This window comes from Megascapheus bottae, chromosome 3 (assembly GCF_031878675.1).
Source record: "Megascapheus bottae isolate mThoBot1 chromosome 3, mThoBot2.hap1, whole genome shotgun sequence".
Lineage (NCBI taxonomy): Eukaryota > Metazoa > Chordata > Mammalia > Rodentia > Geomyidae > Megascapheus > Megascapheus bottae.
The window spans coordinates 86,866,569-86,883,738 of record NC_143511.1 but is presented as its reverse complement, the minus strand read 5'-3'; the positions used below and the strand labels follow the sequence as shown (position 1 = coordinate 86,883,738).

General features: G+C 56.2%; 1 protein-coding gene across 2 annotated transcripts; it reads right to left on the bottom strand.

The window, feature by feature from the left end:
* Positions 1-129: 129 nt before the first annotated feature.
* Positions 130-16,631, bottom strand: Pomt1 (protein O-mannosyltransferase 1). 2 transcript variants are annotated; one of them, XM_090330835.1, is made up of 20 exons: positions 16,525-16,631; positions 15,997-16,136; positions 14,419-14,525; positions 13,566-13,616; positions 12,281-12,427; positions 10,352-10,463; positions 9,658-9,723; positions 9,476-9,569; positions 9,113-9,268; positions 8,012-8,142; positions 7,536-7,631; positions 7,330-7,422; positions 5,888-5,984; positions 4,417-4,509; positions 3,792-3,912; positions 3,455-3,552; positions 2,982-3,095; positions 1,904-2,030; positions 1,186-1,363; positions 130-638 (listed from the first exon to the last, which is right to left on the bottom strand). In XM_090330835.1, the coding sequence occupies exons 2-20, from the start codon at positions 16,116-16,118 to the stop codon at positions 464-466; spliced, it is 2,178 nt and encodes a 725-aa protein (XP_090186961.1). In that variant the 5' UTR covers positions 16,119-16,136; positions 16,525-16,631; the 3' UTR covers positions 130-463. The 2 variants fall into 2 exon arrangements, with proteins under 2 accessions (XP_090186961.1, XP_090186960.1); XM_090330834.1 differs by lacking the exon at positions 15,997-16,136 and having other exon boundaries at positions 16,525-16,559.
* Between the last annotated feature and the right edge of the window lie 539 nt (positions 16,632-17,170).

The following is a 17,170-nucleotide window of genomic DNA, read 5'->3' as shown; positions in this document are numbered from 1 at the left end:
AGCCTCACCAGCGATTGTGTCCCCTCCCAGGGGCTAAGGCTGTCTTCTGGTTGTGCACAGCCCATTGCTAGCCGGACTGGCAGCTGAGGGCTGGCTTCTGTTCACTGTCTCATAAACAACAAAAAGACCAGCAGCGTGTCCCTTTTATTTCCATAAGAAAAGGCATGTGGGGGTTGTGCGGGCACCAGACCCTTGCAGCCCAGCTCACATGACGTCTGCCAGCTTGTACACAGGAACCCTCCTGACTTCTCCACTGGCTCCCGAGTTCAGGGGTCTGCAGGGGTGAGGACGTGGAGGGGCTCCTCCTTGTATGGAGAAAAATGAACTTTGCCCAGTGAGGCACAGGCCAGAGGCCCAGGTGCTGTGTCAAGACGAATGGCCTCCTGGGGTCAGGGCTGGCCCCCAGCTAATGAGCGAGCGGTCACACAGTCACGCCTCAGCTTGGTCCGGCCTCGCTGCGTGGCTAGTGCTTCCGGATCAGGATGTCCCAGCTGTCTTTCCAGCGAAGGGCCTGCAGCTCATCCGGGGACAGCGACTTGTCACCATAGGTCAGGGGGCACAGTGTGCTGGACACGTGGCACGCAGAGGAAAACCAGGCTACAACCAGTGCACTGAAGAGGCTTCTCTGCAGCTGAGACCTGCGGGCCACAGGGCCGAGCACGGTCAGGACGCCGGGCTCACCTCGCCTCTACCCCCTCCCCTACCCCACCCCTGCCCCGTCCAGCACTGCTGCTGGCCATGTGCTTTCCTTTGGGTGGTACTGGGGTTTGAACTCAGGGCCTTGCAGTCACTACTTGCTTGTTTGGCAACCACTTTTGCTAGTTATTTTGGAGCCTTGACAGTGAAACTCAATCCTCACTTGATCCTGGCCACTGAGCAGCTAAGATGGTTCTCGCCATGCCTCCCTAAGTCACTGTCTGGATACACTGGGCTCTGGCTGACCACTTGGCACGTATGCCAGACACCTGGTTCCAAGCCAGTGCCGTGACCACATCAAGGCCCTTCAGAGACGGGGGGACCAGGCCAGCGCTGGCCCCGCTAGGCAGAGTACTCCACGGTTACTCTCCAATGCCACGTTTTCCTGCCTGTGGCTGTGCCCTCCCACTCGTAGCCAGGTGCCTGTCAGTGTGTCTTCTGTGACTGTCACCCTGCACATGACACGAGTGGCCCTATGATCCCCAGCACCTGCAGAGGTGGTCACGGATGTGCTGCAGGACAGGCGGGAGCAGGAGGATCTGGAAGGTGAGCGCGGGCAGGTAGTGGTAGAGGAAGAGCGTCTTGTCCATGAGGAAGAAGGGCAGGTAGTTGAGTGCCCAGCCGCCCGCACATAGGGCTCCGGCTAGCACCCAGCGGTGCCAGGCATCTGTGGAGGGCGTGTCTCAGCGCAGCGCCTGGGCCACGCGCTCGGCACCCCAACATATACTCCCCATCTTGTCCACCCTGCAACTACATCCACAGCCTCCTCTGTCTCCACAGCCCCGAGCTCTGCTAGGTCCTGGCCAGCCTGGCTGGGCATGCCAACCACTGGGGCTCTGCAGCCTTGGCTCACTGCCTGGACACATGGGGCCCAATCTAGAGCAAGCCTGGTCTCCTCTGGGAACTCTCCTGGGCCCCAGCTCCCTGAGGGGAGGGCGGGGGGGGGGGGAAGCACCATCAGCCTGACCACAGTCAGTAGAGAGCAGCAGTGGCAGGGACTGGCCCTGCAGACACCTGCCAGGCACTGCGTGCTGGTCCTTCCAAAGGTGTGCGCCTATCCACTGCAGACATGCGCTGCCTGCACAGCAGCTACTCTGCCCCACCTGGCTGGCCGCTCTGCTCCGTGGCTCTGGGCAGGAGAGGCCCTCTGCCTATGTGGAGGCTGTCTTCTCCCTGGTAGGCTGGGAGGCGCCTGTGTGCCACTCACCCTCTGGGAGGTCGCAGACCCGCCTTCGCCGCCGCAGCAGGTACCAGAGGAACAGCAGGGCGTAGGCTGCCGTGGCCAGGCTGGCGGAGGCCCAGATCACCACGTTGCCCAGCAGGTGGATCTGAGCCTGGAAGCATGGAGGAGTGTCCACAGGAGGGAGCCTGCCCTGGCGATCACACCGCCACGCAGGCACATTCCGCGGGCCCCGCGCCTGACCCCTAACCTTCAGGTACCTGTGCCCTTTGTGCCCATTCTAGACAAGTCTCACATTCTCTCTCTCTTTTGGTGCCAGAGCTGGGGCTTGAATCAGGGCTTTGTGCTCCTGCTTAGCTCCCTCCCCCACCATCAGTCCTGGGCCTTGAACTCAGGGCCTGAGCACTGTCCTTGGGCTTTCTCAAGGCTAGTCCTCTACCAGTTGAGCCTCAGCAGCACTTCTGACCTTTTCTATGCATGTGGTACTGAGGAATCAAACCTGGGTCTTCATGTGTGCTAGGCAAGCACTCTACCACTAAGCCAAACTCCAGGCCCCCTCATGGTTGGCTTCTGACTCAAGGCTGGTGCTCTACCATTTGAGCCCTCTTTCACTTCTGGCTTTTTGCTGGTTAATTGGAGGACTTAACAGGACTTTTTTGCCTTGGCTGGCTTTGAACTACAATGCTCAGATTTCAGCCTCTTGAGTAGCTAGGATTAGAGGTGCAAGCCACCAGCAACCGTCTACTAACCTTCTTAATTTGTAAATTAAGACTAAAAACTACAAATAAATGAGAATTTGTCACTTAGATGCTGAGGATCGAACCCAGGGCTCCTGTTCACACTAAGCCTGTGCTCTGCCGGTGAGACTTTCCCCCGGTTCCCAGATTTATTCATTCTTCTTTAGTGCCAGCTTTTCACTTGTCCGGTGCCTTGCTACTTGAGCCATGCCTTAAGTCTGGCATTTTGCTTGTTAATTGGAGCTACAACATCATGGACTTTCCTGCCAGCTCTGAACCCTGATCCCTGGCTTATAAATGGCTACCCTCAACCGATGCAAAGAGCACTCTCCTGGGGAGACACGGTGTTTGGTGGCTGTCTCACTCACGGTGGTCCTGGGGTGCAGCCAGTAGGCAATGTTGGTGTCCAGCGTCACCCACTCGAGTGGGGTGGAGCTGTACTTGTGCTCCGAGTCCTCACCTCGCAGTGTCAGCATCCTCCACTGGAGCAGAACACAAAGCGGAGCTTCAGGACAGGACAGGCGCCACCAGGCACATGTGGGTTTGTCACAGTGGAGCACGGCCCTGGGGCATGGCTCAGGCGATAGACACAGCCAGGTGGAGCACTGCCGGGCCGGGCCTGGGCTCCCACCCTGGGCTTCTGGGGGGTGGACTCAGCCTGTCCGGCGAAGCCCTGCCAGGATGGGGCCTGGCCCTGCCTCTGCTGCTCAGCGGAGCCTGAAGCCACCCTGTGGCTTGACGTCATGTCGTGCAGGACCTAGGTCCCCAGCTGGCAGTGCTGTGTGAGAGCGCCCTGCATTCCGCAGGCGAGCCCGGGCGCAGCGCCCCTTCCCCACGTCACCTGCAGTTCAGAGAATCTGGCCATGAAGCTGAGGTTCCTGCTGGTGTCCACGTGGGTGGGAGAGTGCAGCTCCAGCTCCCGCTCATGTTGTTCCTGGCCTGCAAAGACGGCGCACAGGGAGTCAGGCAGAGCCAGGCTCGCTACCCTGTCTGTCCACTGTGACAGCCCACAGGCGCACACATCACTCTGTGTCACTCCACGACCCACGCTGCCCCATCCAGCTGCCCTAGGCCATCGTCGGCAAGCCCCCGAGTGCCTGCTTTGCGCCAGCTCCACACGCCGTTGTCACCGTGGGCTGCACACAGGTTCCCACGCAGGGGAGCGGGGGCCGACTTACTTTTGCCGTACCGATGCTCTTCCACCGTCCACACCAGGCTCTCGTGGTGGCCTCGGGAGAGCTTCTCCCCGACGACCTCCAGCTGCCGAAACCCCCAGTCGGGGAGGTGAGCCCCACTCAGCTGGCAAATGCAAGGGATGATGGTAGTGGGCATAAAAGAAAGCCTGGGCTCCAATGCAGCTGGGCCAAGGGAAGACCTTCCCTTTCCCTACCAAGGGGGAGTCCTAGGACTTGAACTCGGAGCCAGCACCGTCTCTGAGCTTTTGTGCTCACGCTAGCTTTCTACGAGTGGAGACACAGCTCACTTCGGGCTTTGACCACAGTTAATTACAGATGAGTCTCAGCCTTTCCGCCTGGGCTGCCTTTGGACTGTGAGTGTCAAATCTCAGCTCCCTGAGTAGCTGGGATGACAGGCATGAGCCATCAGGGCCCCTTAAGGGGCTTTCATGTTAAAGGTCCTTACAAGTTTCAGAACCCCCAGCCCCACCTGGGTGTTCAGTCGAGCGTGGTGCCTTGCGTTTGTCAAGTGCCCTGCTGGCTAGCTGCTTTTCCCACCCGAAGAGCCCAGGAACGGCCAAGCAGGTCCACAGCCCAGAGAAGCTGGTGAGACAGCAGCTCCCTTTACCTTCAGGATGGCAGACGTGTTCACATGCACAAAGCGAACCTCTGACAGGATGGTCTTCCACACGTCCCTGTCTGACTCTCTGTTCACAATGTCCTGCGGAAGCAGATCCTGTCAGCATGCATCGGGCTCAAGAGTGGAGGGCTGGCCCAGCATGCCAAGGCCTTGGGCTTGATCTGCAGCACCATGCACGTAAAAAAGTCTAAAAGACACGGGCCCTGCCAGGTGTGGTGGCTCACACCTATAATCCTACTCAGGAGGCTGCGATCTGAGAATCAAGGTTCAAAGCCAGCCCAGGCACAAAAAAGTCCATGAGACTCATATCTCCCATAAGCACTGGAAGTGGCCCTGTGGCTCAAGGGTTGGGGCAGTAGCCTTGACCTAAAGAGCTCAGGGACAATGCCCAGGCCCAGAATTTAAGTCCTATGACCAACCAAAAAACCAAACAACAACAACAAAACACAAGCGGGGAGTGCAGCCTAGTGATAGAGAGTGCTCGCCTAGCATACATGGAGCCCTAGGTTTGATTCCTTGGTACCATACACACAGAAAAAGCTGGAAGTAGCCGGGAGCTGTGGCTCATGCCTGTAATCCTAGCTACTCAGGAGGCTGAGATGAGATCTGAGGATCGAGGTTCAGACAGGGCACTAAAGACCTGTGGGACTCTTATCTCCAATTAACCACCAGAAAACCGGAAGTGGCACTCTGGTTCAAGGGGTAAGGCGGTAGCCTTGAGCTGAAAGAGCTCAGGAACAGTGCCCAGGCCCAGAGTTCAAGTCCCAGGACTGGCCAATAAACAAATATCAAACTAAAGCTGGGCACCAATGGCTCATACTTGAAATCCTAGCTATTCAGGAGGGTGAGTTCTGAAGACTGCAGTTTGAAGCCAGCCTAGGCAGGAAAGTCTGTGAGGCTCTCCAATTAACCACCACAAATTAAAAAAAATTAAGTGAACATTTAAGGGTGGAAGCCCAGGACCAGCATCAAAAACCAAAATCTAAAACAAACCCAGAGCAGGGCTGTCCAGAAGCTGCCCTCAGCCCCAGAAGTGACCACAGAATGGCCCCCTGGGCTACTCAGCGCTCAGGTCCCAGGAGTCACCAGATCACTTTCTGCACTGACCTCCCCAGCAGGCCTCGTCACTCAGAGGGCGGCGATGGGGACGAGGTGCGCATGGATGGCTCACACCATCACCCTCAAGAGGCACCTCCCTTGGGCAGCAGGGCCTGGAGGGCACATGGCCCTGGGGTCCGGGTCACAGGGAGCAGCCAGGCCCCTTCAGCTGGCAGAGCCCCAGGACCCCCTGCCAAGCCACATTCTGCAAAGGGGGATGTCCAAGCACAGACGTGTGCAAGCTGCTCAATCCATTTGCCCTGATCAAGGGCAGGGCGTGGGGGTCTGGAATGTGTACTGGCTGTCAGCTGTGCCCCTGGGTATGGGCTGGCACCGAGCATGGCACCCCTGTGGAACTTACCAGCCTCCAGAGGTTCTGAGCCGGCATGGAAACATTGTAGTCCATGTAGCAGGAAACCTCCTGGGAGTGGGGGCTCAGCGGGGCCGCCACGTCGTGCCTGGAAACCAGAGGGGCCTGCTGCGTTTAGGAGGGCGCACCCTGCCTCTCAGCCTCGAGGGAGGAGGCGGAGACTGTGCCGCCATGCTCTGCAGAGGCTGCACAGAGGCAGGCGCCTCTCATCAAGTGTCAAGTGGCTGCTGGGGTTACAGCTCAGGACTGGCTGCCACAGGCTGTTTTCTTGATCTGGGAATCCTGCCCTGTCACCCTGCCCTGTGGGATGAAGCTGGCTAGACACGGGAAGGCTCCATGTTGGGAGTGCAGGGTGCCCTCCGTAGATTGAAGCTCAGCCTTCAGGAGCTGGAGGCCAGAGGTGCGCAGACTCAGCACTCAGAAAGCAGCCTGCACTGTGGACAGGGCACCAGCAGGGCAAGGGTGGGGGGAGGGAAGCGGGGGGGGGGGCAGCATCCCACCACACCTTGTGATATGCGGACACCTGGGCAAGATGGACACGCAAGAACTCTGGGAAGCCAGCGTGAGAGTCCAGGGGCCACGCTCCTGCCAGCTGATGGGCAGGTGTAGAGCAGGACAGCAGGGGACAGCCAGGGGAGGAAGGGAGGACAGACTGAGTGCTGCAGGCCCCAATGCCATCCAACTGCTCAGCCTCCAGGGACTACTGTGCCAGGTGCCTCGGGAGTGAGATAGAGACGGGAGGCTGGAACCACAGCTGCAGGTGTGAACAGAGGAGGAGGAGGAGGAGGAGGAAAGGGAAGAGGAGGAGGAGGAGGAGGAGGAGGAGGAGGAAGGGAAGAAAGAAGAGGAAGAGGAAGAAAGGACTGGAAGAGAAGGAAAGTAGTGGAAGAGAAAGGGAAGAAGAAGAGAAAGGAGGAAGCAGAGGAGAGGAAGAGTGAGAGGATCAGGAGGTGACAACGGATTCCCTGCTGGAGCATGAGTGGATGGAGAGGGGGAATGTTGGTGTTGTGCCCAACAGACTTTGCGGGGAGAGCCAGGCCACAGGGCATGGGGTGGCCCTCACAGTTGTTAAGTGTGCTAGTAGAAGCCAAGCTCCAGGCTCCCCACCCCGCAGAGGACTGAGGCCCCCCAGGAGTGGGGATGGCATGAGGAAGCCATGAGGACAGCCTTCCCAGAGGCCCAGGTACCATGCCAATGCCTGGGGAAATCAAGGCAGGCCCAGGGGCCGGGCCTGGGAACCTTTTCTACCTGAGGTCTGTCTCGAACTCACTGACCTTTTAGGCAAGTGCCCCGTGTGGAAGACCACGCATGGTTCACTCTCAATAGAGAGGCCTTTGCCCACCTGTCTGTCCCAAAGGCACCTTGGCTCATATTCTGGAATGTGCGAGGTCTTACTGGCACTGGTGAGCGGCGGTGGCGGCGGGCGTACTCACGTGTTGAGGAAGCGGGTGGTCATGCCGTGGACCAGCTGCACCACGTCCCCGTGCCGCACCGGCCGCGGAGGGCTGCCCACTACCAGCGGATGCCTGGGAAGACGCCGGCTGTTGGATGCTGCCAGGGCTCTCATGGGGGAGGCCCAGAGCTCAGGGCTGGGGCCCAGGGCCACCTGGCTGGGCTGAGTCCCAGGACCCACACTCACCGCGCAGGGTCCTTCACAATCCACCAGTTGTTGACGTCTTTGAAGGGGTAGCAGGTGACCTGCTGTTGGTGGGAGCTGCCCCGGCCATTCTCATACCTGTGAGGAGTTGACAATGGTTGTGAGGCACTCAGCCGAGGGCCCCCAGCCATCTCCCCAGACCACCTGGGTTCCCGTGGAGGGCAGACTTCAGGAGGAAGCACCTTGCGAGGGCACTGGGGGAAACTGAGGCACAGCAGTCTCTGCCTGGAGCTGAGCGGCACTTGTGCTAGGTCGACCCAGGAGGGGACGCAACAGCTGTGTGCCTGCCCTCATCACTCCCACCCAGGCACCCAAACTTGGGGACCCGATGGCTCAGCTGCCTTTGTTTTCAAACTTACACAACATGAGAGCTGCTAACCTAAGCTAAACTTTGGGGGAAAAAAATCCAGAATAGTTTCTCATCTGCAGGTCAAAGGTCAAACGGCCACTTTCCTTACATCACGGGGTAGGTGCTCTGGTGAGAGTGAAGCCAGCAGGGCAAGGGTTTGCCAAGGACATTCTTCAGGGTGACCTGGGAACCAAAGGCCACCTCCAGGGGCTGGCCTTGTGTGATTCGGGCCAGCCCTCCCTAAGACAAACAGAGACGGCCACAGGTAAGCACTGCACCTCCCTCCACTCCACAGAGGGGGCCGTTACTAAACAGGGGCATGCTCCATGTCACACCCGCACGTGTCACACCCACGCACGTCACACAGCCCCATCCTCCTGCACATGTGAGGCTCCTTCTGAGTGAGGTGCCCGGTGGCACTGAGCTGGCTCTTCCCTGCGCACCCCACTTCATTTCTTACAGACTGAGGTGAGCAATCACTGCGTGCAAGACATGGGAAAGTCGAGCTAGCCCAAGCAACACAGAACTGGCCGCTGACAGAGTCAGAATATGAGCGGCCTTCTGGCAGCCGTGTTCTTGCCCTCCCACACCCAGCACACCTGACAGGAATGGAAGCAAGAGTTCAGTTATATGCCTAAACCCAAGACAGAGCGTCCCGCTGGCTCTCAATCTCCTACTGGAGACTGGAGCCTCATGGACTCGGACTGCCTGAGGAGGGATGTCCACCCTGCAAGCATGTGCCCTTAGGAGGCGCAAGAGGCGGACCTGAGTCCGTCTGCAAGGCCTTTGGAGCTACAGGGCTCTACTTTCTCTTTTGGTGCCGGTTCTTACATTTGAACTTGGAGCTGCAGGCTGTCCTTTAGCTTTTTTGCTCAAGGCTGGTATTCTACCTCTTGAGCCGCCCCTCCACTTCCAGCTTTTATGCTGGTTAACTGGAGATGAGAGCCTCATGCCTTTTCTGCCTTAGACTGGCTTTGACTGCTATCCTTAGATCTCAACCTCCTCAGTAGCTAGGATCACAGCTACTGGACAGCACTTTACTTCCAACTGCGTTCGTGCAGGTCAGCCTGACTCAGAGCCAGCCCCTTTGTTTACTTCCACAGCACCAGCATATTCAGAAGTCCGCTTGCTTTCCTCTGTCCAGTGAACTCTCATGATGCCGGTCAGAGAGGAAGCCCGGGGCCGACAGCCTTGGCCTTGCAGTCCTCACCTCCAGGCTGGCTTGGAAGGCACTGGACATGATCTGGTCATGGGGCCCTGAGCGGTAGAGCAGCAGGAGGTGCACATAGAAGAAGAGCAAGTACAGGACCACAGGGATGACCAGCAGAGCCACCGCCCTGGCGAGCAGGTGACAGAAGACACAGACCTGCGGGAGGATGGGTGGTCACTTCCCAGACCCCACAGACTCAGGAGACCCCAGCGACAGACCCCCTGCCCCCCAGCCAAGGTACTTGCGCAGGGTTCTGAAGCTAGGAGGGCTCGGGTCTCTGTACCCACTATTCCCTGGGACAGCCCCTTCCCTCCCTGCTCTCACTTTTGCTATCTGGCCTGAGATAAAGGCATTAGCACATACACTTGTCAAAGTCTGGTCTCCAATCAGCTGCCAGGTATGGACTGCTGCCACGCCAAGCACCAGCAAGTATGTGAAAATGCCCATGTATTTAATGCTGAAAACACAAGGCGGACAGAAGGTTTGCTGAGAGAGACAAGACAACACAAGGCAGGAGGCCCTGGCCAGGACAGACTCCCACTCACCCCACAGCACAGGAACACGCCACGCCGGTCAGTATCAGCCAAAACCACCAGCACAAGGAAAAGGGACTGCAATGAAACAGCAGGACAGAGCAGAAAGACAGCGATGGTGACTCAGCGCTACACACCAAAGCAGGTCACACTTCTGTGGCCAGTCCTACTATGAGCCACACAGTAAGAGGAGCCCACCCCTCTACTTTTAGAATTTTTCTTTTTGTCAGCCATGGGGTTTGAACTCAGGGCCTGGGCACTGTCCCCGAGCTTTTTTGCTTAAAGCTACTGGTGATAAGAAGTCTCATGGACTTTCTTGTCCCAGCTAGCTCTGAAGTGCAATTCTCAGATCTTAGCCCGAGTAGCTAATTGCAGGTGTGAACCACCAGCACCCAGCATGATACCCATTTCTTTTCTGCTAAGAAAAAAAGTTTTCAGTGGGACAAAGTTGTGGAAAAATGAGGATGTGTTTATGATATCGAGGATCAAGAGCTAACCCCCTAAATGTTAAGTGGCCTGAAGGCATTTAGCAAGCAACTTCCCAACTAAAAGGCCAGGCACCAGTGGCTGAGATCTGAGGACTGTAGCTCAATGCCAGTTCAGACAGAAAAGTCTGTGAGGATTTTATCTCCAATTACTCCAGTGAAAAGGGATCAGCAGTCTTTTCTACCTGGACAAGGAAAGTTGTGCCCGTCCTCTTACATACCTGTGTGTCTGGCAGTTGAAGAACTTCAGGTAGGATAATACAGACAACAGGTTAAAGAATATTAGCAAAGACTCCATGAGCATGAGCCGGGCCTGCGTGATCAAGGCGTTCTCTGTTAAGAGATGGGAGAATGCATGAGGGAAGGCAGCGCAGGCAAGTGTAAGGGCAAACTCAGGCTCACTCAAAGGCCCTGAGCCTGTGTGCCCAGGGGAGCCCGTGCCCAGCATCTCCAAGAGAACCTAAGGTCATAGAGCTTGTGGCTCTCACAAGAAATGCTGCAGGACTTGCATAGAACCTGGCCATGCCATCTCTAGGTTACTTACAACATCTAATATATTGCAAGAGTTTTCACTTGCGGGTTGGAGGCATAGCTTAGGTAGTAGTGCACCAGTCAATATGCAAAAGTGTCAGATACCAAGTTTAAGTACTAGTATCAGACAAAAAAACAACAACAAAAAATAAAAAAATAATGAGAAGGGGGCTGGGAATATGGCTTAGTGGTAGAGAGCTTGCCTAGCGCGCATGAAACCCTAAGTTTGATTCTTCAGTACCAGAAAAAGCCAGAAGTGGTGCTGTGGCTCAAGTGGTAGAGCACTAGCCTTGAGCTTTTTGTTCAAGCCCCAGGATTGACCAAAACGACTAACAAACAAACAAAACCCAACCTGCTATCTGTATCATACTCAGTGCTGAGTACGGAACCCAGGGCCTCACACACGCTAGACTACTGCTTAGCTACATTCCCAGTCCTAGTGCTTTTATGTCTTTGATTATTTGAGAGCCACAGCTGGTTGAAAACACAACTAGAGAATGTCAGCTGTGGGGAGAGGTCATGCACTCAACGGAGACTAACAGCATTCTACAGGTCCCAGGTGGGGTGAGCGGCTGGCAGGGCAGGAGGGGATACGGGAGGTCTGGGTGATTTTGCACTGTGTGCTCAGGGCAGCTTGCCAGGCTTTCCCGAGCCTTTCTTCTCCTTCACAGACCCAATGCAGAGGCCCAAGACCTGGCTCCCAGACATCACCCAAGACGTTCTCTTCACTTCCTCTTCCTGTTTTGGTGCTGGTCCTCAAGGGCTGGGCATTGTCCCTGGGCTTTCTTGCTCAAAGCTAGTGCTCTACCATTTGAGCCATAGTTCCACTTCCAGCTTTTTGTTAGTTAGCTGGAGATAAAGAATCTCACAAACTTTCCTGCCCAGGTTTGGCTCTGAACTGAAATCCTCAGATCTCAGAGTTGCTAGGATTACAGGTAGGAGCTACTGCTACCTGGCTTCCTCTCTTTTCTTCCTTTTTTTTTGGAGGGGGGGGGGTGGTCATGGGGATTGAACCTGGGGCCTGGGTGCTGTCTCTGAGCTCCTCAGCTCAAGGTTAGTGCTCTACCCCTTGAGCCACAGCGCCATTCCAGTTTTCTGGTGGTTAACTAGAGATAAGAGTCTCACGGACTTCTGTGGACTTCTGTGCCCGGGTTGGCTTTGAACCACGATCCTCAGATCTCAGCCTCCTGAGCAGCTAGGATTACAGGCGTGAGCCACTGCACCCAGCTTCCAGGTATCTCTTTATTTTCTCTTCTCAACTGCATTCATCTCGTCTGTACATAAGCCTCATGAGTCCATCTCAACCTACCAGGGCAGTGGAAGGAGGGGCTCTGGGCCGAAGCAAATCTGGGTGGAGGCGGAGATGCCAGTGGCAGAATGTGCCCAAGGCACTGCCTGGCACCTCTGCCCCTGCCTTCCGTCAGCTGCATCTCCATGAGGGATAGGTGGGACCACAGCCCAACAACCTTCTGCCAAGGGAGCAGCCTGGACGCAGGTTCTCTCAATGTGCTTTGGGGAGGGGGGCGGGGGAGGAAGGGAAGAGGGAGGCCCTCTTCAGCACACACTGAACCAGGACGAAGCCCTGAGAGGCGCGCAGGGAAGCAGGGGTCTGAGCTTACCGATCAGCACCAGCAGGGCAGCTCCCGTGGCAGCACAGTGGGAAAAGCGGAGCTCAGCCACTATCTGGTAGGCCATGGGGACGGACAGCGCCCCCGCAAGCGCGGGCAGCAGGCGTAAGGACCACACGGGCACGTTGCTGGGGTACTCTGCGGAGGAAATGGTGCAGTGAGCCGAGGGCCGGCAACTTCTTGGTGGGGCTCGTGCAAAAGAGCGCATTAGCATCTGGCTGTGCAAACCAGGGTGAGGGATTCATAACCGCTTTAAGTTCCTTGTGGATTTTTTTTTGGGGGGTGAGGGGGCATTGAGTTTGAACTCTGGGCCTGGGCACTGTCCCTGAGCTCTTCAGCTCAAGGCTATCACCCTACCCTTGAGCCAAGCCCCACTTCCTGTTTTCTAGAGGTTAGTTGGAGATAAGAGTCTCAGGTCCTTTTGTGCCTGGGATGACTTTGAACCTTGATCCTCAGATCTCAGCCTTCTGAGTAGCTAGGATTGCATGCATGAGCCACGTGTCAGCAGATTTTTCCTTTTTTCAGTTGAGGGGCTTGAAATCAGGGCCTGAGCATGGTTCTCAGCTGAGCTCTTTTGCTCAAGGCTAGGGCTCTTCTACTTAGAGCCACAGCTCCACTTCCAGTTTTCTGGTGATTCAATGGAGATAAGAATCTCACAGACTTTCCTGCCCAGGCTGGCTTTGAACTGTGATTCTCAGAGCTCAGCCTCTTGAATAGCTAGGATTACAGGCGTAAGTCACCAGCACCCAGCTTGACTGTTTTATAGTCAAGGAACCAGATTATCTCAAGCACAGGAAATTAAATATGACTAAGAACATTAATGTTTACTACTTTTATCACACTTGTGGCGGGCTGGGAGTTTAGCCTAGTGGGAGTTTGCCTAGCATGCACGAAGACCCTGGATCGATTCCTCGGTATCATATACATAGAAAAAAGTAGTGCTGTGGCTCAAGTGGTAGAGCTCTAACCTTGAGAAAGCCCAAAGACAGTTCTCAGGCCCTGAGTTCAAGGCCCAAGACTGGAAAAAAAAAAACCCAAACTTGTGGCAGCATATGTGTAGCATACTTACAACAGAATTAAATGAAACAAGATACATATACTAAAATTTAGAAATAAATTTACTATGGTAACTAAACACTAAGACTTTTATCAGACTTATCACTTAATCATACCATGAACCCATATTAATAATTTAACTGCTAATCCGTAAGTCACCACCTCTCCATTACCTGTGTATACTAATAAGGAAAACACACATGAAAAAATATTACCTTACCTTCTCCAATACGGTTCCACAAAAAATTGCCATCAAATCCTCCTAAATAGCCTAAAACAGAAAAGTGAATGTCTGGAGTATGTGGTAGGCAGCAAAGAAATAAGGTAAATACATAAAGCATGACTTCTGCCCTTGAGAATTTTGCTAAGCTTTTTGTTTTGGATTGTGCCAGTACTATAGCATGAACTTCTGGGCGCTCTCCCTGCCCTTTTTTTGTCAGTCATGGGACTTGAACTCTGAGCCTGGGCATTGTCCTTGAACTCTTCAGCTCAAGGCTACTGCCCTACCCTTTGCACTTCTGGTTTTCTGGTGGTCAATTGGAGAGAAGAGCCTCACAGACATTTTAGTGCCCAAGATCCTCAGATCTCAGCCTCCAGAGTAGCTTGAATTACAGGCATGAGCCACCACGCATGGCTACCTGCTTTTTTTTTTTTTTACTCCAGGCCAGTGGTAGACCCACAACTCCACTTCTAGTTTTCCAGTGATTAGAGATTTCTTGCCCCAGCTGGCTTTGAACACAGATCCTCAGATCTAAGCCTCCTGCAGGCGTAAGCCATCAGCTCATTTAAGTTTCTTTTTTAAAAATTTTTTTGCCAGTCCTGGGTTTGAACTTAGGGCCTGTGAGCACTGTCCTTGAACTTTCTCAAGGCTAGTGCTCTACCACTTGAGCCTCAGCACCAGTTCTGGCTTTTTTTTCTATGTATGTGGTACCGAGGAATCGAACCCTGGTCTTTGTGCATGCTAGGCAAGAACTCTACCACTAGGCCACACTCCCGGCTCTCATTCAAATTTTAAATATATTCAAACTGAAAGACAATGGCTGCTGCTCTCACTAGCTGCTAGCAGATCCTACCTCCCAAGGCCAGCAGCATGTGGCCGAATGGCGGCCCGCTGTTGTCGAAGAAGAAAGTCCGTTTCATGTAGAGAGAGATGAACACCCCGTAATACACCTCATCAAAACTGGAATAAAAACGTTAAACCATATTATATTCAATTCTAACTTTAGTGCGCGGGGGGAGCAAATTCACGGCATGAGCCCTGCTAGGAAAGTGCTCTCAGCCCAACTCCTCCCTAGCCTGAGTGGAAATCCTTTTTACAAACCCAGGCTTCCAAGTGGCATGCATTGTTATCACCTAATCCAGGGGCTGGGACAGGGCAGACCTCTACCAGCAGTCAGAATGCCTGGCCTACCCATACAGATCCCATCTCTATCCCTTGGCTTTTTGGGGGGAGGAGAGGAAGCTTTTTTTTTTTTTTTTTTTTTTGTGCCTGTCCTGGGGCTTGAACTGTGTGCCTGGTCATCATCCTTAAGCTTTTAGGCTCAAGGATAGTGTTCTACCACTGGAGCCATAGCTCCATTTCCTGCTTTAGGGTGGTTATTTAGAGATAAGAGTCTTGCAGATTTTCTTGCCTGGGCTGGCTTTTGAAGTGAGATCCTCATTTGTCAGCCTCCTGAGTAGCTAGGATTACAGGTATGAGCTGCTGATACCTGCTCTATCCCTAGTTTTTGAGGCATGTATGACTTAGGTCATGGTCTTTCCCATTTCTCATCCTCCCGGCCAACAGCATACATCTATGTTAATGCCCTGGACTCAGAGTCCATGTCCCCAGAAATTGCTGCAGGTATGAAAGGGAGACACCAAGGAAGCAACTGCCCTGAGGTGTTTTCAGACAATAGGGAACTAGGATGACACTCAGGAGCTTCAGCACCACTGTGATTAGGTGACTTTCGTTCTTAAGATTCATTATCTGAGGTTAGGCTCTGGTGGCTCACATCTGTAATCCTAGTTACTCATGAGGCTGAGATCTGAGGACCACAGATCAAAGCCAGTGTGGGTAAGAAAACCTGTGAGACTCTCATCTCCAACTACCAGAAAACCAAAAGTGGTTTCAAGTGGTAGCTTTGAGCAAAAATTGAGTTCTCCACCCCCGCAAAAAAAAACCCAACAACAAAAATGTGTGTGTGTGTGTGAAGGAGTGAGAAAGAAAAGTAAAGCAAGGGGCCGGGAGTTTGGCCTAGTGGTAGAGTGCTTGCCTAGCATGCATGAAGACTAGCGTTTGATTCCTCAGTACCACATACATAGAAAAAGCTGGAAGTGGTGCTGAGGCTCAAGTGGTAGAGCTCTAGCCTTGAGAAAGTCCAAGGACAGTGCTCAGGCCCTGAGCTCAAGCCCAGGACTGGGGAAAAATAAAAAAAGTAAAGCAAAAAGGGACGTTAAGCGCATTCACTTTGCATTATGAACAAAGGGAAGGCTCACGAATACGTCAGCTAACACCAGTCCTCCAACGTGAAAATGAGCCTAGGTTTCTCTACTGCCCGGGCAGGTGGGGCGGCGCTGTGCCCGTTCCTGTGCCCGAAGGGTCAGCCACGGGCTCGCTGGCAGCGGCCAGGATTCCTGCCCCCGGCCCCGCCCGGGCGCCGGCCCCTTACACCACAGCCCGAGGGTAGGTCAGGCGCCACAGGCGGCTCAGCAGCCCCGCGGCCGTCAGGGCCACCGCGTTCAAGTTGACGTCAGCCGTCACCGTGACAGGGCGCTTCAAACATGCCAGCATCTCCGTCGCGAGGACTCCCTGGAAAAGAGGCGAGCGCCGCCATCGCCAGCCACCCCCGCTGCCGTGGCGGGAGGAGGGAGGGCGGGGGCGGCAGCCGCGGGAGCCGGGCCCCCTCCCCGGCCGGGTGAGGGCTCCGGGCGTGTGGGCAGCGCGTCCCCACGCCGCGGGGACCCCCAGGCCCGCCCCGCCCCGCCGGCCCCGGGGCCCCGCCCCGCCCCGCCGGCCCCGGGGCCCCGCCCCGCCGTCCACAGCCCGGCCTCCGCCCGCGGCCGCCCGGGCTCCGCCGGTCCCGAGGCCTCCTGGGCGGCCCCCGCCCCGCCGCAGGCCCGGCCCTCCCCCCGCCCGCCAGGACCCGGACGCCAGGCGCGGCCCGGCTGGACTTGCGACCCCAGCGCTCCACACTTACTCTCGGGGTCCCCCACAGTCGTTCCCGGCTCCGGGTGAGCCAGGGACCGCCTGGAAGGATGGCGGGTGCGGGCGATGCGCTCCACGATCGGCTCTCCGCACTGTCCACCGATCGACACTCGACTAGCCGGGGCCGGAGGGACGCGCGGTGCAGTCTGGGTGGGGGGCGGGGGAGGAGGGCTGCGGCGTTGCGCAGGCGCGCAGCCTGCCAGGCAGGGCCAGAGCGTGGGAAAGGCCGAGGCCTGCGCGCCCCCCGGTCCTGGCCGGCATCGTCCCGTTCGACGGGTGAGGACGCTGCGGTGGCGGCGGGGGGCTGGCTGTGCTCCTGGGCCGTGGCTGGAGGTCTGTAGGTGGTGCCCAGCCTGCAATCCAGTGCGCGCGGGCGGCCAGGCCGCACCCGCCCGCTCCTCCAGGGCAGCGGGGCCGGGCCTGCACCGCGGGGGAGGCGGTGGCGGGTTCGCCCGCCCCGGGGGCCCAGCGCCGGGGTCTGAGGCCCGGCCGCTCCGGGGCCCCGACTCCACCCGGCCCAGCCCAGCCCAGCCCAGCCGGGGGAGATTCAGCCCGGAGTCCCAGCACAGGGTCTGAGGCCCGGCCGCCCGGGGCCCCGACCCCACCCAGCCCAGCCCAGCCGGGGGAGATCCAGCCCG